The 24,507-nt window shown below is 34.2% G+C and overlaps 1 protein-coding gene across 11 annotated transcripts in view; it reads right to left on the bottom strand.

Annotated features, from left to right (window-relative positions):
- The window catches only part of Trdn (triadin), a 377,801-nt gene that overhangs the window by 51,230 nt on the left and 302,064 nt on the right, over positions 1–24,507 (bottom strand). For 7 of the 11 annotated variants that reach the window (XM_057761731.1, XM_057761734.1, XM_057761735.1 and 4 more), the window contains exon 22: positions 15,494–15,532. The exons of the other annotated variants lie outside the window; for them this stretch is intronic. In XM_057761731.1, coding sequence (XP_057617714.1) covers positions 15,494–15,532 — 39 coding nt within the window. The remainder of the gene's footprint in view (positions 1–15,493; positions 15,533–24,507) is intronic. 11 annotated transcript variants of the gene reach the window in all.

The following is a 24,507-nucleotide window of genomic DNA, read 5'->3' as shown; positions in this document are numbered from 1 at the left end:
ACAGAAGGTTCAGAAAGACTGTGAGAACCAGAAGACTAGGAAATCTACTAAGATAGTGTCTTCTAGATTATAGTGCCTGAAGACAGGGATATCTGCAATGAGATAGTTTTTTCAATATATGACAGGGAGTTACAACTGTTAACAATAAGGTGACCCAAAGAAGACTTGATTAATGATATCACCAGTTAAGCTCCAACACGAATATGGGCCATCTCAAAATGCCCCACCCTTGGTGAAGAGCTACCGAAAACTAATGGCTGCTGAGAGGGGCAGAATCAGTCTTCTTCAGGGATGAGCTCACTGATAGGTTACCCAATCCAAAATGGTCATCCCTAAACATGTATACATTATAAAAATACTTTATGGACTCAGTAATATGTATTTATAAATATACACATGTATTCATATATTGCATATATAACAATAATAATAAAAGAAGAAGTCATAACGATGAGAGGAACTGGAGGGGCAGGAATGGAAGCTGGAGGCAGGAGTACATGAGATGGAAATGATGTAAATACAGTACTCACATACAAATATATAAATTCAAATATAAAATAAGCAAATAACTGTTAACAAAAAAACCCTCCAGGATTACCCAATACAAATCAAAGTTTGATAAACCCTGTTCCCTGTTCAATACTATGATTGCACTTGCTCACAGAATTAATTTAGCACACAATCATGGTTATTTATCACAATTATGTCTCCTAATTGTTTATTGATATCTAAGAAAACAAAGCATAATTAAGAGCCAGAGAAAATGTTCTCAATTTATTGAGCTATAAGTTAATAATTCTAAAAATAGCATGTCCTTAAATTATAGGGAAAGCTTTTCAATGTCAAAGATCATAATATCCTATCAAATAGATTGTCAATATCTAGAAATAATAAGTTATACAACCCAATTTGTATAGCCAGAATTATTTTTACCACAGAAGTTACAGTAACTTTGATTTTTTCAAGTAGGTAGTAAGTGGTCCAATCAAAAAAGCAATTTCCAATGAGTAACAATATAAGGATACACATTAGTGCTTTTATTCATTTTAATAGTCTCAATTTTATATCTTATCACATGTTTTCAAATTATTTGAGTTAATGTAAGTAAAATGTCATTGCAATACTTCTATCCACAATAATCAATAATGTCACAAACAACTATTTTTATAAAAAGCAAATAATAATTAATCAAAAATATTTTATATTAGACACACAAAATGGAAGTCATAAATATGTAATTCGGGCCACAAAAGTATAAAGGATATACAATAACATATTAAGAAAATTCTCATAGTGTGATCAAATGACAAAGTTTTTGGTTTATTACATTTGGCACAAACAACTGATAAGGGTCTTCACCCCAACTAAGGATCTATTGGCAGCTGATGGCTGCCAGGTAAGGGAGAATATTAGTTTGGGGGTTCTGAGTACTGGGATGTTGATCTTGCAATGACTAATGGTCCATACACATATAAAGCCATTATCAATTAGATTTAATGGGTTGTTTTCACAAAAGTAAGAGGACCAACAATTGGGAGAGGCGCACGTTACAGGGGAACCATGGGAGTTGGAGGAGAAAGATGTGGGTTGGAGTACACACACACACACACACACACACAAGAATGCCAAGCTACATAATCATAACTTATATGCAGAGGACCTGGAATGTCAGGTCCATCCTAGGTCAGGTATGTGCAGGCTCTCTGGTTCTCTGTTCAGTCTCTGTGAACCCCTGTGACCCCTGGTTAGTTGAGTCTGTGGGTTTTCTTGTGGTGTCCTTAACCCCTCTGTCTCCTACAATCCTTCCTCACCCACTTCCCCAGGATTCCTGGGGCTTTATCCTAATATTTCACTTTGGGTCTCTGCATCTGTGTTTCCATCAGTTGCTGGATGAAGCCTCACTAAGGATGATTGGGCTTGGCATTTTTTTTTTCCTCTAGAGGGGTTAGCAGGTGTCCAGGGAGATGTCCCCAGCTGGTACCTTGGGCAACTAAGGAGAGGGAACCTGAAATGACCCTATCCTATACTGATGAATATCTTGCATATCACCTTAGAACCTTCATCTGGCGATGGATCGAGGTAGAGACAGAGTCTCAGTTTGGAGCAACGGTCTGAGCTCTTAAGGTCCAAATGAGGAGCAGAAGGAGGGAGAACATGAGCAAGGAAACCAGGACCACGAGGGATGCACCCACCCACTATGACAGTGGAACTGATTTATTGTGAGCCCACCAAGGCCAGCTGATCTGGGTCTGAATAAGCATGGGTTGAAACTGGACTCTCTGAGCATGGCGGACAATGAAGGCTGATGAGAAACCAAGGACAATGGCACTAGGTTTCGATCCTAATACATGAACTGGCTTTATGGGCTTGGCATTTTATATTAACATAAAATATAACTAATATGTAAGTTATGCAAAAGCCTAAAATTAGAATTAGCTTTTGATACAGTGATGTCTAAGTTGGGTAGATATCCCTAAGAATTGAAGAGACTCAATCCACTCCTGAACATTTCAACCTTATACATAGTATCCTTGATATGCAATCAAATTAGTGTCCATAAAAATGCCAATGGATACATAAAACTTTTAAAAAGGAGAAAATTATGATTTTTTGAGCATATACATGGAACCTAAAAACATTGTGTTAAGCAGAAAAAAAAATACAGCCATGTTCTACATAAAAAAGGTTAGGTTGGTGAGCAGATAAATATAGTAATTAACTATAGTAATATATATATAGTAATATATATATATAGTAATTAACTGGATTGAGATTTTACACAAACATCCAAATATTACAATAAACCACAGATAAACCACAGGAACATACATAATTATTATTTGTCAGTTAAGAGTTAATAGATATTTACAATTAAAGGAAAGGTGGATGGATAGTATAAACTTTAAAACTGATGTGGGATTCCCCTCTGTGCTTGCTGTCAATATGTTTTATTACCATTGATTAATGAATAAAGCTGTTTTGGCCAAAGGCTTAGCAGAGCAAAGCCAGGCAAGAAATCCAAAAAGAAATGTAGCGAGAAAGTAGGCAAAGTCAAGGAGACACCATGTAGCTGCCAAAATAGAAGGACCCAGAAATTTCTGGCGAGCTTCAGCCCCGTGGCAATACACAGATTAATAGAAATGTGTTAATTCAAGATGTAAGAGCTAGCTAAAAATATGTCTGAGTCACTGGTCAACAGTGTAGTTAATTAATATAGCTTCTGTGTGTTTATTCGGGTCTGGGCATTGGGAAATGAATAAACAGTCTGTGGTTACATAAACTACATTAATTTGAAGTTCAAGAGAATTCCCTTTACTATGGAGACACGATCAGATAGAAACCAACATGAAGTGCTGCAGACTAATTCCTCCTAGGCTTATTGCTGTTTAGGATGTCTTCTTCCTCACATCCTGATAGATTTTCTGCCGTGGAAGCTTGTTTAAGTGTAAGGGCCCATTAACACACCTTGTTTGTAAAAGGAGTGATTCTGTTCAGATCTGTGCCCAGAGCATTTAAAAACACAGCAGAGAAGTTGGCTCTGCTGGGATATTCATCTTGCCTGAAAAAAAGCCATCTAACAAGCACGCCATCATTTAAATTGGCTTGAAGATTAATACCTAAATTAAACACCATATATATTGGATGAACAATCCATGCTTCAATCAATTTAGAATCTTAGTATATCTTACTAGAAGGCATCTTTACTAGCTTAGTTTCATTTTAATTAAAATGATTAATTAAATTATTATTAAATGTTTTCCAATATTTTAAATACATTGCTATAATAAAAGAAGTATAAATAGAAGTATAAACGACAATACATGATAAAAGTATCTGCTACACTTAAAGAGTACATGCTTTTTGATATATTTGTGAATTTGGACAATGATGTGTTTCACTTTCCCTATGGAAATATGCTCACAATATGGGAACTTTATTTTAAAAAATCTACTCAATTTTCAAGTGTTACTGGGTTGAAATAATGAATCACCATTAATTTAAAATCGGAAGAACACTTTTGGAGAATTAGTTGGAAATTGTGTGAGGATTAATGTTATTTATAACTGATACTATTGAAGGAAAAACGATAATAAAGTCTTCAAAAAGTGAGCCTTATATCCTGAGATCCATGTGAAAAGGAGTCTTTAATAAGTAGAATTGGATTATTAATATTTATTATTATTGTTATTTATTTGTTTGTTTTATCCCTAGCTAGCCTGGTACTCACTGTGGCCCAGGCTGATCTTGAACTCACAGAGACTCATTCACCTGCATCTGCTTCCCAACTGCTGGGATTCAAGGCATGCACCACCATAACTAACCTAGAACTGAACTACTTTATGTTTTTATTTTTGAGGTTACAATTTAATCACATTTCTCCCCTTCGTTTCCTTCTTCCAAATATTGCCATTTACTTTTCCTTTCTTTCTTTCAAATCCACAGCCTCTTGTTTTCACTAGCTGTGGTCCAGTGCCAAATGGTTAGTTCTGAAGTGTTCATTTATGTAATCACATGGGCTGAACGGGTTATACTTAGGAATATATGTATATGCATATATGTATACTATAAAAATTAAAACTGAATTTTTAAAAGAATTTTCACTTCTTGTGATAGGAGATAAAAATATTTTGGGGTAGATAACAACTGAAAATGTGATGCGTGGGTCCTCTGTTTCTGAAAGCAATAATAGTGGAGAGAACAGTGTAAGATAGCAGTGGAAAATCTGTTATCCAAAGCCTGTAACTGATATGTCTTTCATTTTTTACAATATAGGCATTGTGCCACAATGTCTAGATTCCTGTCGCTTAGTTTAATGTCTTGAGACTGTACTGTCCTACAGTACATGTCTATGAAATATTCTAGTCATTACACACAATACTGTTTGCACAGTCTCAGATATGACCTAATCTTTTGCCTCAAATCAGTTGTGTGAACACTTTCGATCCTGTAATTTACTCTTCAATGAACTGGAGATGATCTAAAAATAATTAGTAGCAAATAATTTATTTAAATAAGGATTAAATGTAATAAATTAGAGGAAGTTCATAGAGTACCAATTAACCAAAGGTACACAAACCATTTATCAAAGTACAGACAAAGATTAGCTTTGTTATAAACCATAGTTACTCATGTTCTCATCTGCATCTCCAGCAAGGCTTAGCATTGGTATGACACCATAATTACTCATAGACTCACCTAAATCCCCAGCAAGCACTGTCAACTTTTAGTATTTTCTAAGAATTCTACTATTCTAACAACATCAGCCTTTCACATTTATTTATCAACAGAAACAAAATCCTTATGTATGAGTTTAGTCTCAGTCACCTAGAGAAGAGATTTCATTGAGGTGGTGGTGGGGAGGAGGCAGAAATCTTTAATAAATAAATAAATAAATTTAATGAAAAAAAGAAACTTTATGCTGTACATTATCATTTTCAAAGAGCTTAAAAAAAGAGTATCTACTCCAGATATGCAAATCATTTGAAAATGTAAGGTAGATGATAATATAAAGGGAAGATAGTTTTATTTCCAATTGATCCAGATATATAAAAATCTAATGACACAAAATTTAATTCTTCTAAAATTTGAAATGTCTCTCATTAACACACAAGTTGGTCTGGAATCAGAAACCTTTGGAATAGAAATGATTTTTTGGCAAGTGGTGTGTCTACAAAGCTGTGTTTTTCTTTCAGTACAGAACAACCAGCCACTAACTTTTTAAATGGCAAGTTATAAAGCCAGCTATGTTTAATTTTACCACACTGAAGGAGCTCCAACACACCACACTTAATTAGCTTTCAAACTGAGTTGAAAATGGGAAAAATGAATTTTAGTGAATTGTGTTAAGCAGTTGACCTTTTAAAAATTCTCATAAACTAATATTACATAATAATTAAAATTTCAATTTGAATTAATTGTACATGTATCTTCAGGATTTTTAGTTGTAACTCATTTTGATTATTGCTCCAGTCTTTCTCATTCTAACAGATATTGCCAACATGTTTTACAAATTAAATTATTATAGAAATTATATTCTTCAAGTGCCTACCTAAATCTCTTAGATAAAGAGTTATAGGATATCAGTCCTCACAATGTGTTCAACTGGACACTGTCTATTAAAAGATAAACCATATTATAATAATTTTGGAAAACATTTACTTAAAATGAAAATCAATTTGTTTTTTATGACTACCTGGTATCCTAGACAGTCTATTTGATATATTATAAGAGATTTCATGAAATATACTTAACCTTAAAAATCTGTTGTTTACTAGTAATTAAAACTAGAATTCTAAATAAGGAATTCTTTGAATTGCAAAATTTCAATTAGGCCTATTTATACTGTAAAATACTCCATTCTTTGCATTATGAAGTTAGTAGCTTATGATCCTAGCTAAACCATAAAGTGTCCTAAGGGGGTTTGGGCTAAGTAAACATTTTACAATTAAAAGTGACATTTTAATGAAACTCTAACTTTGTAAAGTTGAAAAGAACCATGTTTATTTCTGTTTGCATTGAGAATCATGTGAAGCCACCAGCTCTCTTTCTTCAGCCCACTTCCACCATGCTTCCTAAGGAAATCTACTCTTTGTCTTCCTTGAGTCAGAAATTTTGTAATATCTTTAAGTGTATAGAAAAGTACATTTTTCTTCAGTCTTTTCTTCATTCAGATTTTGAAGGGATGTGTCAAAGTCTGGTAATTCTATTTCTTCTCCTTCGGCTCCAATAACTTGCTCTTAAGATTATCAATGACTCCATTTTGTGCATGCCAATGGACACTGTGCAGTGACTATCCTGCAGTCAGTTTCTGCTACAGTTAACATTTTAAAATTATTTCCTCCACAATTCAAAATTAATTAATATCTCTAACTTTTAAGACACTCTGCCTTTGCTTTTTTTTTCCCCTATATCTTTAAAGTTTTTTTATGGTCTACATCTTCTCTCTCCAGTCCCTAAATCCTAATGTCCTTCAAGGTTATTCACTCAGTCCTTGCTCCTTTCTCTCATCCCAAGCTCTGCGCAGAATTAAGAACGTCTTGTAATCTTAACCAGCATATCCAGGCTGAGATACCCAGATCTGTCACAGTATTCTTTCCCTACCTTCCTGAAAAAGGTTCCTGTCTGCATGTCCCACAGATTATAACATGTAAGGACAGAGCTTTTGTATCTGTTTTATGCCTAGGCTAATACTTCACCCGTAGTGAACATTTGAAATGTGTATAATTAAACACTCCAAATTTCCTTGGTCTCTCATTTCTTTTGTAAATTTAGATAAGGCTATATGACATTGATGCCTACAACCTGTTCCAACACAGAATTCTGAGGGTTATCTTAGATTTTTCTTAGTATTCCCCTCCATAGACTTTTTATAGGACCCTTTATACTATGTCTATAATCTTTTTCTTTCTACCTTATCAATGATCTATAAAAATCTTCCAATGTCTCAAAGTAACAGCTCAATAGCATGTTTATGAAGAATGAGATTTCCTTAATTTATTGGTATCTGTTCTATTTCTAAATCACGTATGCCGTTAGAATGAACAAATTCAAAATATGATTTACACGTAATAGTATTTTTCTTAACTGCATTTGATCCTTTCCATTTCATGTAAGAAAAAGGGCAGAAGCCTTGGGTACATGGTGCTGACTGGGCTGCTGTGGATCTGTAGTATTACATGTTCCTATTTCCTAGGTCAGATTTGATGCTTAGCAGTGCTGAAATCTTTTGGGGCTTGCCACACTGTTTTCCATCAGTAGCTAGATCTTGTGCATGCTGGGACTTTTGTTGCTAATAATTACTCATGTTTTCAAGACTTTCTTGGAGTTGTTGGTCAGAACTGTCTAAGAGACTCTCAAAATATACTGCTGAATGCTGATGCCCTTGGCTCTGCCACCCCACAGAGGTGGAAAATAAATTCTCTAAAGCTGAAAGCACTATGCACTACATCAAGAATTCCAGAGGCTCTTGAACTAGAACTGACTTGAACACTCCTCCCTGAGGACTAGTTTTCATAGTAACAGAAGGAGCTATGCAAAACTTCCAAAGGAGAGAGACAACACACTGTCTTATCCAGCTATGATGTCCATGAACCACATCAATTACCAGCATGGCATGATAACCCTACGGATGTAGTATTGGTATACTACCCTTAGAGGTAACCATTGACTCTAATTGGACTTAATACCTTTTCAACATGAAGGATGTCGTTCCTGGCACTGGAAATCAAAGTAAAAAATGTGTGCTAGTGTGGCCATGGAATTGGAGAGCAATTAGCAAACAATAATTTACTAAACCAGCATAATCCCTACCAACAACCTATAAACATCTGTCCTTATTATCTGTGGGAACAAGTAAGTGTAGACTTCAGCTTTCTTCAAGGAAATTGCTCTTCGGAACAGATAGAGAACACAACAGAAAACCACAACCAATCAATATGCAGAGTTGTGGAGACCAGCCCCAGTAAATACGACTACAAAAATAAATAAATAAATAAATAAATAAATAAATAAATAAATAAGCAAACAAACAAATAAATAAACCCTCCCATACTAAAGATTCAGGGAACCTAGCAGTAGAGGGAGAAGCAAGATCGAAAGTACCAGAGGATCAGGAACTTTGCTATGAGATTGTTTATTCTAGTAACGACAGAAACTTCACTGGTAAAGTCTCACCAAAATTACTGCCAAAATGTGAAATAAACAAGTAGAATACCAACAAAGAAAACAAATTGCATTGGGAAAAGCCCAGAAAACCTCAACCCTACACAAAGACCTAGAGCCAAAAGAGGGGGGGTGGGGAGGGAGAAATATTGTCATTAAGAAACAATCTTGAAAAATAAGCAAAAATTTAAATATTCGTGTTTGGGGATTTTTTATATCAACTGCTTTGGATATTGTTCCTGAACAACTAGCAAGTGTGTGTGTGTGTGTGTGTGTTTACATAATGTGGACATTGTCCATGCATTTTTTTGTGTGTTTTATTGTACTAATCTTTTGATTGTTATTGTCTTTTTATGTAATCACCTCTCTCTCTCTCTCTCTCTCTCTCTCTCTCTCTGTGTGTGTGTGTGTGTGTGTGTGTGTGTGTTGTATGGAAGTATGGGAGGAAGCATTTTGAGGAGATGTGATGCAGCAGGTGTAGAAGATAGTCCCCCAGTATCTTGCTCATGGCTGATACCATGTTACAAAGGAAACTATGGCAGACTGGTGGTAGAATTTTAAACAATAAAATAAGAATGATTAGTTAATGATTTTATATGTTTGCTCATAAAAAGAAGACAAGAGTCAGAGGCATAATCAAGAAAGAGAATGAGTGAAAAAAATTGCGAGACACTTTGGACAATGGAGAATGTAGTTCCTACATGAATATAAGTTCAAAAAGAAAGAGAGGGGGAAGGGATTCAGCAAAGTTTAAACCACTGAAACTGATGGGTGACTTCTGAGTCATTCACAGAAATAAAGACAAAAGGGAAGGAAAATGCAACAAATGCTTTGTTTGATTTTAAGGAAGGTGAGTTACACAGAGAACTTGTATATGTGATTATAGAGTTTTCATATGAATATTATTTTCTTAATAAATATATAGGTGCTCCTTATTTTGGCAAAGCCCTTAGTGGAAAAAAAATTCTATTTTGATTCTCATAGTCTATAAACCACTAAAGTGTATTTCAAGAAAACAATTGAGTATACATATATTGTATATACATATATATAAATATACATATATTAGAGACATGTAATATGTTGATATGTGTATAAATTATAAATGCTTACCCCAAATCAACATAATTTGCATATATATTACTTGATATATTTTAATTCCTCTGTTTTGTTTTGGTAATAATACCTAAGTGAATACTCAAGTATTACGTTAATAATACTTAAGTTAATAATCTCTTGACAAAATTTAAGTATATATTGTGTTGTCATTAACAACAAATTGATATGTTTTGGCTGTTCTAAAAACACCACAAACAACAGAATTGTATTTACTCCACTTCAAGACTGGGAAATAAGTCCCAGTTTAAGGTGTTCATTGACTGGTACATTAAATATCGATGATGGTTTTCTGGTTCATAAACAAAGTCTTTGCAGTGTGTACTCAGATGACATAATGGGCAGGAAAAAAATCCCTCAGATCTCTTTTTGAGGACACTAACATCATATACCTCTAAAGATTCTACATCCTGATATGTCACACAGATAATTCGTTTTTCAGTGTGTGGATTTGGTGAGTACCCAAATATAGCCATAGAAATTGTTATGCTGTATTTATAATCCCAAGACACATCTTATATAACTGAAATTATGTATCCTTTACTGACATTTGCCCATGTCATTTGCAGCCAGGAAAATTCCAATACTAGAAAAATCTTCATAAGATGCAGAATACAAAATTTCTTTTTAATCATTTATTCTTTTCAGTTACTGCAGATTTCTCCTAAAGGTAACAATTAACTGTTCATAAATTACCTCATAAAATACATATCCTATTTACCTTCACTATCAGTCTACAATATAAAATAGAGCATACAATATAAAATAATTCATATCTACAGTTCATCTAGCATTAGAAATTTAGCCATCTTGTACAGTTGTTTTATTTTCAATTATCATGCCATAAATAGTTTAACTTTTCCAAAGAAAGGCAGTTTTAATTAATAAGGAAGTTTGGGAAATATTATCTGATGATCTCCAGAGATGTTGCTTTGTTAAGAAAGGATATTACCTTAGATTTTGCTATAAGCATGTTGATAACCATCACAATCATTTTAGAAGAAAAGAGCACCAAACATACACTCTCTTACACTCCTCCATATGAATCCTCATACGCACTCTTCTCGGTTAATCTATTCTTTCATTATGTCCTCTAAGCTCAAGGGAAATTTTTCTTCCTCTTAATTAAAATACTTCCCTTCACTCCTAGTATAGACCCCAACACTACCTTTAATTAATATTGTTCTCTGTGGATTCATTGTTTCCTCTCTTCCAGGAATTTCCTCTCTTAGAGAAAATATGCAAGTATTAATATTTCAAAGGTTCCCTGTGCAGGAATCTCACTGTTTTCCCTGTGTTATAAACTTAAGAAACAGAGCTGTCCTTCTCTGTCTTCAGTAACAATGGATGAATTCCCTGTTAGCTCCTACTACAGTCAGGTTTCTGCTCTCATCACCCTTCTGAAAGCTTCTCAAAAGTCATGGCATGACAGCTTTATTTGTTAAGTATACTAGTCACTTTTTTCCCTGTCATCTTGCCTCTCGCCTTTCTAAGAGAGACAGTGGTTCTGAGTGTTGGCATTTGACTCTATCTTGAAAATGTCTACTTCACATTGGGACCCTGCAGCTATTTGTTACCTGGTTTCCTGCTAAGGCAATTTCTGCTTCGTGTCCACATTGTTTAGGTTTCCAAGAAGTGATCCTTTCCAGGCCTTTTCCCTCTCCATTCTCATTGTTGTAAAATAATGTTCTTTTGTGTTCCCCTGTCTTCTATTCCAAACCTCTTAATGTATGGTTATAATACGAGGATTCAAAGCTTTTGTGCCTCATTTTCCAGGGCCTATAGACTCCCTCCATGCAGATGTCATGCCTTCATCTATTTCATGTTTGCAACTTGTATAAGTAACACTTGCTGGGACATCTCATGCTTGAAACCTTGCAATTATAAAAATACTAAAGTCATATGCTTCTATTCTCTGATTAGAAAATATCTTGAAAATAACAGAAGCATCATAATGCAAGGAGAATATTGTTGTACTCTACACATCCCATTCATATTCTTTGAGGAATGCATGACAAATTATTTTTAGTGTTTTTCAATAGGTTCCGGAATTAATGATTTTTAAATAATCTTTCCAAGTTGAACACGTGCAATGGTTGTAAATCATTTTGAAAGTTGTAGTTGTATGAATAGTAATAAAATGATCCCCATTAGCTCATAGATATGAATGCCTCATGACCAGAGTCTAGCACTATTAGAGGTGTGGCCTTATTGAAGTAGGTGTGACCTTGTTGAAGGAGTGTGTCACTGGAGTTAGTTAGGCTTTGTGGTTTCAGATGCTCCAACCTCGCCAGTGTCACTTTCTCTTCCTCTTCCTGTTGCCTTATTATCCAGATGTAGAACTCTCAGCTAAGCTACAATACCATGTCTGGCTACATGCCACCACACTTTCTGCCATGATGACAATGAACTAAACCTCTCAATTGTAAGCCAGCCCCAATTAAATGTTTTCTTTTATAACAGTTGCTATGGTCATAGTGTCTCTACTGCAATAAAAAGCGTTAGCTAAAGAGTAAATAATTAATCTGAAATATCTTAAGATCATTACATCTTGTCTTTATCAAACATCAATTGTGGTTATTTTTATTTTGTAATACTTGGATTTTTATAAAGAATTTGAGTTCAAATTATAAATAGTTCCACGAACTGTTATAACTCTCAATACACTTGCTCCTTACTCAGGTCCTCAAAGATGCCAATTTTGTTTCTGCTCCTCAGCTCCAGGCCTGGATTTCCAGAACCATTTTTATATCTATTCATTTCATTGCTCCATTATTTCCATCTTCTACCCACCTCATTGCCTGTGGGAGTCATTTGGAAAGTTTTATTCTCTCCTCTTATCTCCCATTAATATGAAGCTTAACCTTGGTTCTAGGATCCCTTCTAAATACAGCTACTACATACCTAAGCTAACCCAATTAGCAAATAGCAATGATCATGCACAAAACAGCCTTGACAGGTGACTATGACAACTTTCAGGAAAAGGAAAAGGAAACAAGTGGAAAAGAGAGACAAACTAATATCTTTCTAGCATAAAGTCAACAATGTCTCCACTATTGTTTTAATAAACTTCCTATCTCATAGGCTCTTATGTATTCCTAAATTAGAGTTTAAACACACCATCACCATGAGAATTTTACTGATGGTTACATACTGTAAGAATGTTTCCCCCATATAGCACATTAGAACATTCTTCAGTAATATTGTAACTAGGTTGAATCATTCATGATTATAACTTTTGTAAAAAAAAAATACCATCTTCTCACATGTCTGCAAATTTTATAATCATCCACACAATTGCAGGTACATGGCAGTGACACTAAGCATGGTGTATGTTCTCATTCATTTGTTGGTTGATTGCATGTTATTAAATGTTACTCATACTTATTTCTTTTTTATTTTTCCTCTATACGCAAAATTGTTTTAAATGTAAAATATTCTTCTGTTAAACATTTCAACGTGTTAAATATTTCCAACAGAACTGTGTGCATGAGTTAAAATTAAGGATTTTTTACCTATAATTAATGAGATGTTAAACAATTAAAATATTCTTTTTAATTTAAGACAGATCCAGTAAGAGAAATACTATATGTTTCCTCTCATATGGTGGGAAAAGTACAGTGGGATGAAGTCGGGAAAGAAAGAAGAGGTTAATAGCAAGTGATTAGCAGTCAAGATTCCTGACATACATATTAGAATAAAAATAGTATAAATGTCATTTATAATTCCTTCTATGGTTTATATATTGCTAGTTCAAAATGATCTCAAGGTCATACAGTAAAATAAAAAGCATTTTACCTTTTACATGGTCTCTTTATTCAATAAACTTCAAACAAATGTTCTGCAGAAGTAAATACTGAATATGATTTGATAATAGTAGTTGATAGCATGGATATTGCTTTTGTTTTAGGTGACAGCATCAAAATATAGGGTAAAATGCAATACCCTGCTTACATCAAGTGATGCTGTAATGTAGCTTTTATTTATTAGTAGGCTTTCGCTGAAACCAATCAGTAATATCTAACAACACAGTGTATTTTATATGCAGTTCTTCCTTTTCTACATTTTTTTAAGATTTTATTTATTTATTTATTTATTATGTATACAACATTCTGCCTCCATGTATGCCTGCATGCCAGAAGAGGGCGCCAGATCTCATTACAGATGGCTGAGAGACACCATGTGGTTGCTGGGAATGGAACTCAGAACCTCTGGAAGAGCAGCCAGTGCTCTTAACCACTGATCCATCTCTCCAACCCCCCTTTTCTACATTTATATCTGATTTTGGTATAAGAATGGAATGGGAATAGATCATTGCCATCATTCTACTCATTTTTCATACAATTTAAAATTGCAAAATTTTATACTGAGAACAAACACTATCTCTTCAGTCCATATCACCCTTTGTTCTTTTATAATTTCTTCCTGAGACCAAGTGCTTCAAGATTATAAGTCACTTAAAATGATTATATGCACTCACAAAAAAAAAAATGAGAAGAATCACTAAACTTTTTTAAGATTGTGGTATCACTTTGTAAAAGCTAAAACAATCACTTCAGTCATATTAAATGTAAGATGGACAGAGGGTATTACTTCTATTACTTTGATTATACTAAAGATGGTGCAAATGAGAATATGCAAACGTTCTTAGACCAAGAGTATCATATTGTCTCGGTAGAGCCAATTTCCTCTACATAGAGAGACAGGAATATAGGCGTAACCATCTACTGCTTAGGTCTGTGCACAATATTTTCTGCATATTGACAACAGAAATAGTTCAAATATTGTTGGCACTAGAAAGATTGCTGTTAATTAGAAATTTGTTCTGGATTTACGCTATGTTTTGTCTATATTTCTTCTTCAACATCTACCGTTTTCTCTAAGTGATCCTCCCTCATAGAACCCTGTTTGTACAAAGTCTACTTCAAGGATAGCAGCAGACAAGGGAGACAGATCAAGAGGACCTGTGCCTGTCACTGAGCCTGTCAAGCTGTGTCTCCATCCCTGGAATCATCCTACTGGAAGAAGAAAATTGCCTTCTTCAAGTTGTCCTCTAAACCCCAGACATGCCAGTACCCTCTTTAACATATACAATGAATAAATAAATATAAAAGTAAAAACAAATAATAGAAATTTTAAATAAAACCCAAAGAGAAAGATTTACCGCTCCAAGGTACATATCCAACGAGTGAAAAAAAAAATGATTGAATCTATACTCTGGGGTATTTGACACTACCAATTTAAAATAAAGTTTGGTTGAATGTAGGTAAAACTAAGTGTGTCATACTCAGCCAATCAAGTAGATATATTTCTAGATATTTCAAGCATGTATCGTGCTCTGGTTAGAAGATTTGAGATCCCAGTGGATTGCTTGGTGTTTTGAAAACAGTGTTTATTTGCAATGTATGTAAAGAAGAAGCAGTGGTTGGTAGTGATTCTAACGGTTAAATGGGCTTACTCAAAAACTGTCTCCAAAAAGCACAGGGTTTATTTAAAAGCTTTTTTTTCTTTTCTTTTTTTTTTTTATGCTGTAGCATACATCTAAACTTATTACTTGTAAACGTTAAATACATGTGGAGGGTGGATTGCTGCTTTGTTTGTTTGTTCTGTTTGCTCAATATTTTGGAAGGCTCAGCTTTACTTTGCCTTAATTGTAAATCGTTCTTTATCAAACCCCAAAGACCATCTATTGCTATACAAGTGACAGTAGCCTTACCTGCCTTGGAGATCTTTTCACTTTTTTTAGTTTCAGATACTGGGGTGAAACAAACAAACAAAAAAAAATGAAAATAAACATTAGAAAATGGATGAAAATAAGCATTAGAAGAGTGCTCAGTATCAAGCAGACTAATAGGATTAATTTATCCTATAAGTTTTCGGTTTCAATTATAGTTACATATGTTAACAATATATTAATGCAACATCATACTTAGTCAACTATAAAGTTACATAAGCAAAATATTCTTGAATATAAAATTCCTCAGCTGAAGATGATTTCCCCTAACACTGATAACCTAAGCAAGATCCCTGGGACCCACATGGTAGAAGGGAAGAATCAACTCCTGCACGCTGTCGTCTGATTTCTGAGCTCACACCATGTCATGTTCATTGCCACTTAGACGCCACACACATGTGTGCAAGAGCACAGATGTGCATCCTCCCACAGACTAAAATGAAACATTTTACTTTTAAAATTAAACATCAAAATTTTACACTAGTCAAATTGGGCATGGTGGCACACACCCTGGATCCTAGTACACTAGAGGTAGAGGCAGGTATAATTATGTGAGTTTGAGACTTCCCCCAAAAAAACAGAAAGAGAAACTAAAACAAAGAAATCTCATGCTAGTCAAATCATTTCTGTTTTATCTTTGATAATAATACCTTGTTATTTAAAAATCACTAATTATTACAAATGAGAAAATTAGCTAAACGTACTCTGGAACAAAGAGTGCATGACTTTTCTTAATTTGACAAGTTTAATCAATTCTCTGTGGACTACTACACACTCAGTTCCTGGAGTGCCATCTGGTGGTTTCCTTAACAATTTCACAATGATAAATGTAATTTTACTTCTATTACTAATTTTACAAAATCATTTAAGTTGGCCTATAGTTAATTATAAAATGTGAGATTAAGTACCTGTTATTTTGTTATTATAAGTCAATGTTTTTGTCTAGAAATTTTGCAACCTAACGTAACATAAAATATATAGTTTTTTAAAACACATACTTTTAAAAATGTGTAACTAACATTGACAGAATCAGCTTAATTAACACAAAAATGACTAGTTAAAAATTCTGATTCATTATTCAATCAGTTGTCTGAGATTTATGTTTCTCATTTTTGGCATAGATGCTTCTAACCAATTCCGGGTACATAATAGTTAGTAGTCTTCCTTTAAAGAACATAAAGGTTTCTCCTATTGTGTTTTCATTTTGACTATTTAAATAAAAAGTGCTTCATATTGTAGAACTTATAATTACAAGTTAGCCCTGAGATTAACATAGTCAATCAAACATGCATCTATGCAAACCCAAAGTCTTTGCATCTCAATTAACTTGAATATACTTGATAGTCATTCCTTTATAAAAAAAATTGCATAGTCTACATAATCTACACCCTTTTTTGCTAAATACTCAAATGCACATAATGTAAAATTGTTATTGGTACTAAAGCTGTATTTTTGACACCTTTGGCACATATTGCTTTTCCTTAGTTTGACACATTCACTTAATTTTATATAACAAGCCTAATATTATTAACATTTATATGTCTCAATAAGATATAACATAAATTCTATACAGGTTTATAAATATTATGAATTCCTTTTTGAGATATTTTTCATCAGAGTAAGAATTCAACATTTAGTTCACAAGTTTCAGGATTTGACAAACTATACAACACAGGGGAAATGGGTAATTAATAGTTTCTTTTTAAATTGAAAATAAGTATTTTCAAATACAATTTTCCTTGTTCATGGTGTCTCTCCTTCGCAGTAAGACAGGGACTAACAGAAGTTGGTACCTAGGACTAGGGTGTTGATATGACAAAAATGACCATGCTGTTTGTTGGAGATTTGTGGGACTTTGAACTAGAAAAGCAGTTGAATGATTTAACTGAGCAATCCTTGTAGGCACATAGAAAGTCTTGCACAGTGTGACTTGAAACATGGAAAGGGGGCAGCTCAAGGGGTTACAGAAGAGAAGCATATTACTAAGTGACCTCGGACCATTATTGTAACATTTTTGTAAAGTATGTGCTGCCTTTTGCCCTTGTCCTAAAAATCTGCCTGAGAATAAACTGAAGTGTTTTAGATTAATAGCGGTGGCAGAGGATATTTCAAGACAGCCTACTATTGACTCTGACATGTGAACATTAGTAATCATTAGTAAGCATATCTATCATGAAAAGGAGCAAGCTATATAAAGAATATATGCAAAGTGTACATTTTGAGGAGAAAAGGAGCATTAAAAAAATGTTTTGTTGGTGCCATGTCTTATGCACAAGGAAATAAAACATTTAAAGAAACTTCTGACACTAAATGAAATAAAAGGATGTCTGACTTCAGGGCAAACCCATCTTGCTAAACTTCCAAGTTGTAAATGAAATTAAAGGAAAGCTAAAACAGTGAAGGACATCATCAGACAAAATAAAGCTGATGCAAATATAACCCAAACAAGGTCAAGTTGCAGACCCATCAAGCAGAGGAGCTTTGTAACCATACATTTCTAGCTTTCACATCAAGGATACAGGAAAGGGGTTATGGAATCTCCCTCCAAGACTTTTGGCTAAGTAAGTCACTGTGCTAGATGTGTGTCAGTGGAACCAGGCATGGAGGCCTAGAGAGGCCATTATATGAATCTGTGTAGGTGAAACCTGGATTGCAAAGACTCCAAGTTGTTAAAGATGCCAGTGTACTGGAATATCTGTGAGGAAAGCCACAAACTGGATATGGAATCATCCTAAGAGATAGAAGTGTGTTGCAGTCAACAAGAGAAGTGTGTTGCAGTCAACAAGAGTTAAAAATCTGAAGCTCTCTTTGACATCAGATATGGAGATACAGAATTTGGAGTTTGTCATCCTGGTTTTTGTTCTTGATTTAGCCTAGTATTTTCTCACTATGCTCTATTTCCTCTCTTTTGGAATGGTAATGTATATTCTAGAACCTTTTAAGTTGGAAGTATGTGATCTTCTTTTTGATTTGCATTTAACAGGGGTTGCCATGAGTCTCCTGAAGGAATTTGAACTTTAGACTTTTAAACAGTGCTAAGACTGCCGTAGACTATGGGGACTTTAGAAGTTGGACTGAATGTGTTTCTTCATTATAATATGGCTACAAGCTTATGGGAGCCAGGGAGTGAAATGTGGTGGTTTTACTAAGAATGTCTTTCATAGACTCATATATTTTAATTTAGCATCAGAGAGAGAGACTACTTGGTAAGGATTATGAGGTATATACTTGTTGGAAGAAATGGGGAAGACTTTATGATTTCAGAAGCCCAAGTGAGGCCCAGAAGTTCTCTATCTTTGCTTGTAGTTCAAGATGTAACTCTCTGCTATTTCTCCAACCCCATGCCTTCCTGCCGCCATGCTTTCCACTGTGGTGATAAATATAGACTAAGCCTCTGAAACTGTTAGAAATAACCCAAATAATGCTTTCTTTTATAATTTTTTTTGGTTATGGAGTCACTTCCCAGCAACAGGACAGTGACTAAGTCAGTGTTGCTCATTCTTTTAATTCTTTTAAGTGTTTCTTAGTCATTTGTGATTCATCTTTTCAGAAATCTGTTTCATTTTGGAACCTATATTTTTAATTCAATTATTTGGTTCCTTTTTTTAGTTCTTTATATTTTTAAAATATTAATCATCTTTCATATACATAATTGGTAAAATTGAAGTTTTGTCCAAATGATAGTGTTCTGTTTGTTTTTCAGTTTCATAAGGTCCTGTTTATTAGACATTGGTCTTATTACCTGTGTTATTCACATTTTATTCAGGAATTCTTTTGCTGTGAAGAATGCTCTTGTACAGTGTAAAGACTTGTCATTCATATTGGTTTAATAAAACACTGATTGGCCAGTAGCAGCAGGAAGTATAAATAGGGCAACCAGATTAGAAAAATTCTGGGAAGAGGAAAGGTAGAAACATAGTTACCAGTCACATGCTGAGAAAGCAAGATGAGCATACCTTACCCAGAAAAGGTGCCAAGTCATGTGTCTATTCTATTCTATCAGATTCAGGATATCTGCTTTATGCTGAGTTCCTTCATCAATTTGGGGTTGATAAATATGGATCTAAAGGAATTCTATATATACCGGAAGAATTTCCATTGTAATCAGCAACATTTTTTTGAAAATACCCTTTATTCCCAGTGTGTATTTCTGGCTTTTTTTTTTTTTTTTTGTCAAAAATCAGCTGTCTGTAAGTTTGCGTATTTAATGTCTTTATCTTCAATTTTATTCCATGAATAAGCATGTCTGTTCTTAGACTCACACCATGTTTATTTCATTATAATAGCTCTGTAGAACAACTTGAGATCAAGGATGGTGATACCACCAGCAGCTCCTTTAAAATCAGGATTGTATTAGCAAACTCAACTTTTCTTCTTTTCTTTGTTTTTGTGTTTCCATACAAAGTAAAAAAAAAAATAGTCCTTTCAATTTCTGTGAAGGATTGTGTTGTAATTTGGATAGGGATTGTGTCAATCTGTAGGATTGTTTTTACTGTAAGGACCATATGCATTATATTATTTCTATAGATCCGAACGCCAAAGATTTCTTCATCTTCTGATAGCATCTTCAATTTCAATTTTCAGTGTCTTAAAGTTACTATTATAAGACTTTCAAACGCTTGTTAAAGTTACCTTAAATATTTTCTATATTTATATCTATCTATCTATCTATCTATCTATCTATCTATCTATCTATCTATCTAGTTAGTTAGATTTTGAGAGACAGGGTCCCACTCTCTTGCTCTGCCCATCCTGGAACTCTCTATGAAGAAGACGTTGGCCTCAAACTCACAGCTTCTCAGAGTTGTAGAACATCCTGCCAGTCCGTTCTGGCTTTTAGAGTCTTACTGAGAAATCAGGTGTTATTATAATTTGCCTGCATTTATATTACATGGTTTATTTTTCCCTGAAGTTTTTAATATTCTTTCTCTGTTTATTTAGTGTTTTGATTATTATTCATCATGGGATATTTGTTTTCTTTTGTTGTTTGGTGCTCTGTGTCCTTGCATTTTTATAGGCACTTCCTTCTTTAGGTTAGGAAAATTTTCCTCTATGATTTTGTTGAAAATATTTTTGTGCCCTTGAACTGAGTTTTCCTCATTCATCTATTCCTATTACTTGTAAATTTGGTACTTCAACGCTTTCCTAGATTTCCTGAATGTTGTGTACCTGGATTTATATTTATTTAATTTTTTTTTGACTGAGGTATCTACCTTTTCTACCTTTCTTTAATGCCTGAGATTCTCTCTTCCGTATCTTGCAGTCTTTGGTAATGTTTGTTTACTCAGTTTTTAGTTTATTTTCTGAATTTTCATTTGTAGTTTTATCTCAGCTTAAAATTTCTTTAGTGAATCTATATCTAATTTAATGTTTTGAATTGTTTTAACTATTTCACTCCTCTCTTTGTGTTTTCATAGACTTCATTAGGGGATTTCTTCATATTGCCTTCAAATCCTTGACCATTTTCATAAGCACTACTTTGAAGTCCTTGGTTTGTGCTTCAGCTATATTCTATTTCTCAGGGTCTACTGTAGTGGGTTACTAGGTTCTGGTGGAGAAATATTGATTTTGCTGTTGATTATTGTGTTCTGTGGTAGTGTCTAGTTACCTGTTACTATGATAATTGAAGTGATTCTATGACTTATCTTTGTTGGTTAATTTTCTGTGTCTTGGTTTTGCTTGTTCTCTATGGATCTATAGAAAGTGTTAGGGCTGTGGGTTGCTTAGTAGGAAGTGTTTTTGTGAGATAGTGGATAGCAAAAAGGGATAGTGGTGAGAGAGTGGAAAAATCCAAGAGAGGCAAGCTTCAGGAAAGATCTTAGGTAATCCTGTTCACATCAGGGAATTGGAGATGTGGTGGGAAAAGGAGATCCAGAAAGTATGTTGAGTAGTGCAATTAAGTGTCTGGTGAGACAAGGATGAAATGGCTAGGTGGATCCTGGGTCAGAACCAAGAGCCAGAATCTGATGGGGATAAAGTTGAGATCTGCTGAGGCCAGCAGCTGCTCTGTTATAATCTTGTCATTTATAAATAATTTTGTCATTTAAGAGCTTAATGTATAAAAGCTCATTTTATATATGCAATCTCAATCAAGTGATAAATACATTTTAATGTGGGAAGTCCTTCTGTTTATGTGTTGCTTTTATTGATTAATGAATAAATCTGTTTTGGCCAGTGGCTTAGTAGAATATAGCTAGGCAGGGAAAACTAAACTGAATGCTGGGAAAAAGTAGGAGGAGTCAAGAGATACCATGTAGCCACCAGAGGAAAGACATGAGCTGCCAGCTGGAAACTTACTGATAGGCCACAAACCTTATGCTAAAATATGAATAATGGAAATAGGTTAATTATAGGTGTAAGAGCTAGCTAGCAAAACACTTAAGCTATTGGTCAAAGAGTATTGCAAATAATGTAGTTTCTCAGTGATTATTTTGGGTCTAAACAGCCAGGGAATGAAGGAGTAGCTTCTGCCAAACTACAAATCGGCATACCAACATTGTATATATCCACATAAAACCTGAAAAAACATAAAAATAAATTCTAGATACAAAAGAAAAGAGTTAAGCATGGCTTTTTGGTAAAAGCATTTTCTCGGGTATACTCTGTTTGATAGAAGGAGATGCACAATTCTTTTAAGAGAAGGCTTCTTAACTCAGCAGTAGCAGCAATAAATGTGCAGCTTTTTAAAGAAGGCTTCCTGGGTCATGATGCCAGCATGAACTCTGGCTCTTTCAGAAGACCAAACATTTAAATGGGGTTTGTGAGCAGAGTGCTACAACTTGCTTAATGGCAACGTAGACCTGCTTTGTGCCTAAAATGGGGCAATGTACATTGCTCTCAGAGGCAGTGAACATGAATACACCATGTTTGCTCTAGCTTAATATTTTTATAAAAGGGCACCTCTGCTGAAAAAATAATTACAGATACACCATAAAGACAGATTAATATAAGAAAGACCTCTAAGTGGTTCACAGTGTTAGATAAATGTACATAGGTTTGAGAGAGAAGAAAAAGTATAGACAGTTATAATATAAAAGAGTACAGACAGTCATAGTTTATAGGAGTAAAGATAATTAAATAAATATTAAACTTGTAGAAAATGTTACAGAGTAAGACAAATAAGCCACATAAAGATGGAATATACACAGAGAGTCTTGGTTTTGTATATTATTTGTTTTCTTTGAATTTTTTTGACTGTGAAGGAGCTAAGTACAAAGAGACATTTCATTGTACAGGCTGCTAAACTAAACCAACATATATGTTTTAGAGGTATCTTGACTTCAAAATTTGAGTTTAATGATTTCTTGCTTTGGAAAAAAGGTTCCGTTTTTATTTCCACAGAAGATAAGAACCTAGGAATTCCTTCCAGACTAATGTGACTTGGTTAACCAAGACCCCCTGAGATGTTGTTGTGAACACCTCAGATATTACTTCACCCAACAAAAAGCAGGAAGCAGTTTGGAGAGAACTACACCCAAATTTCAAAATATTGTTATAAATGTTTGCTTACATTTAAAGGGGATATGCTATAGAGATTTGTATTGGTATGAATCTTGCTTTATTGACACAAATTTAAAGTCAATGTATATGTATGTGTAAATATATATATATATATATATATTTCTGCTCTTAATTAAGGTATTGTGTTGATGCAGCTCATTTGAAAATGTAATGTATAATTAAGAAATACAGGTTAATAGATAATTTTCTATTTTAGACAAGCTTGTAGTCATGTTAGTTGGGTTTTCTAGACATATAGAGATATATTTCAGTTAGATATATAATCTTCAAACCTTTCAAAGACCTATGGAATATGATATTTAAAATGTTTTAAAAACTGAGGACTTTTCATAACAATGAGATATGTATGCTTCTGGCAGCACTGTAACCCAGACACAGAAAGACAATTATCACATGAACTTACTCATAGGTGGTTTGTAAACATAAAGCAAAGAAAGCTAGCCTACAAACCACAATCCTAGAGAACTTATACACCAATGAGGACACTAAGAGAGACTTACATAGATCTAATATACATAGGAAGTAGAAAAAGACAAAATCTCCTGAGTTAATTGAGAGCATGAGGCCATTGGGCGAGGGTTGAAGGGGGGAGGGGGAAGGCAGAGAGGGGAGCAGAGAAAAATATAGCACTCAGTAAAAATCAATAAAAAAAGGAAAACAAAAAGAATGATGGACATTGAAGAAGCTCCTTATGGAGTTTACTAGCCATTTGTACAAGAAACTGTTCTTCTATAGCCTGCTTAATTACATGCTGTATGAGAAAGACATGCAGGACCCATGGAGAGAAGTTAAACTTGCTTAAAAGTGAGTCGGCCCTTTGGGATTCTTGCTTCATGAAAGAGTCTGCAAGACATTCTGCAGGAAACAGAGGAAAGTGACTGACAGACTGCCAACATAGAAGGAAATGTCTTTAAATTTTCCTGCTTTGTGGAAAAGTATGCTGGATGTTAAGAGCCTGTAGGCTGAAGATAGAATCTCCAGTGATTCAAAGGAACTGTACAGGCAGCGAGATGTCTCTAACAATTCTAGACTTTTGGAAGTTCCTTACAATACACTTTCTATTTATTTAGGTAATATTATATCCTTCTGGGGTCTTTGATGGAGTTAAAAAATAGATAGTTGTTATAATTTTATAGTTTTCCTTAGTTATGATAAAAGATAAAGTAGATATAAGTATTATAACTATAATTCTTGCTTGATAACTGTTTTGTTATATGTAATTTTACTATGTTAATATTAAAACTTTTTTATTTAAACATAAAAGGGGAAATGGTGTGTGAAATTCTTCTGTCTATGGTGGTTTTTTTTGTTTGTTTGTTTTTTTGTTTGTTAATGAATGAATCTGTTTTGGCCAGTGGCTTAGAAGAATAGAGCTAGGCAGGGAAAACTAAACTGAGTGCTGGGAGAAAAGAGGCAGAGTCAGGGAGAAGCCATGTAGCCAGGCCAGAGATAGATATGCTAGAACATTGCTGGTA

The sequence above is a fragment of the Chionomys nivalis genome, chromosome 2 (assembly GCF_950005125.1).
Source record: "Chionomys nivalis chromosome 2, mChiNiv1.1, whole genome shotgun sequence".
NCBI lineage: Eukaryota > Metazoa > Chordata > Mammalia > Rodentia > Cricetidae > Chionomys > Chionomys nivalis.
Note: the sequence above shows the minus strand (reverse complement) of the source record. Positions and strands in the feature narration are given on the sequence as shown.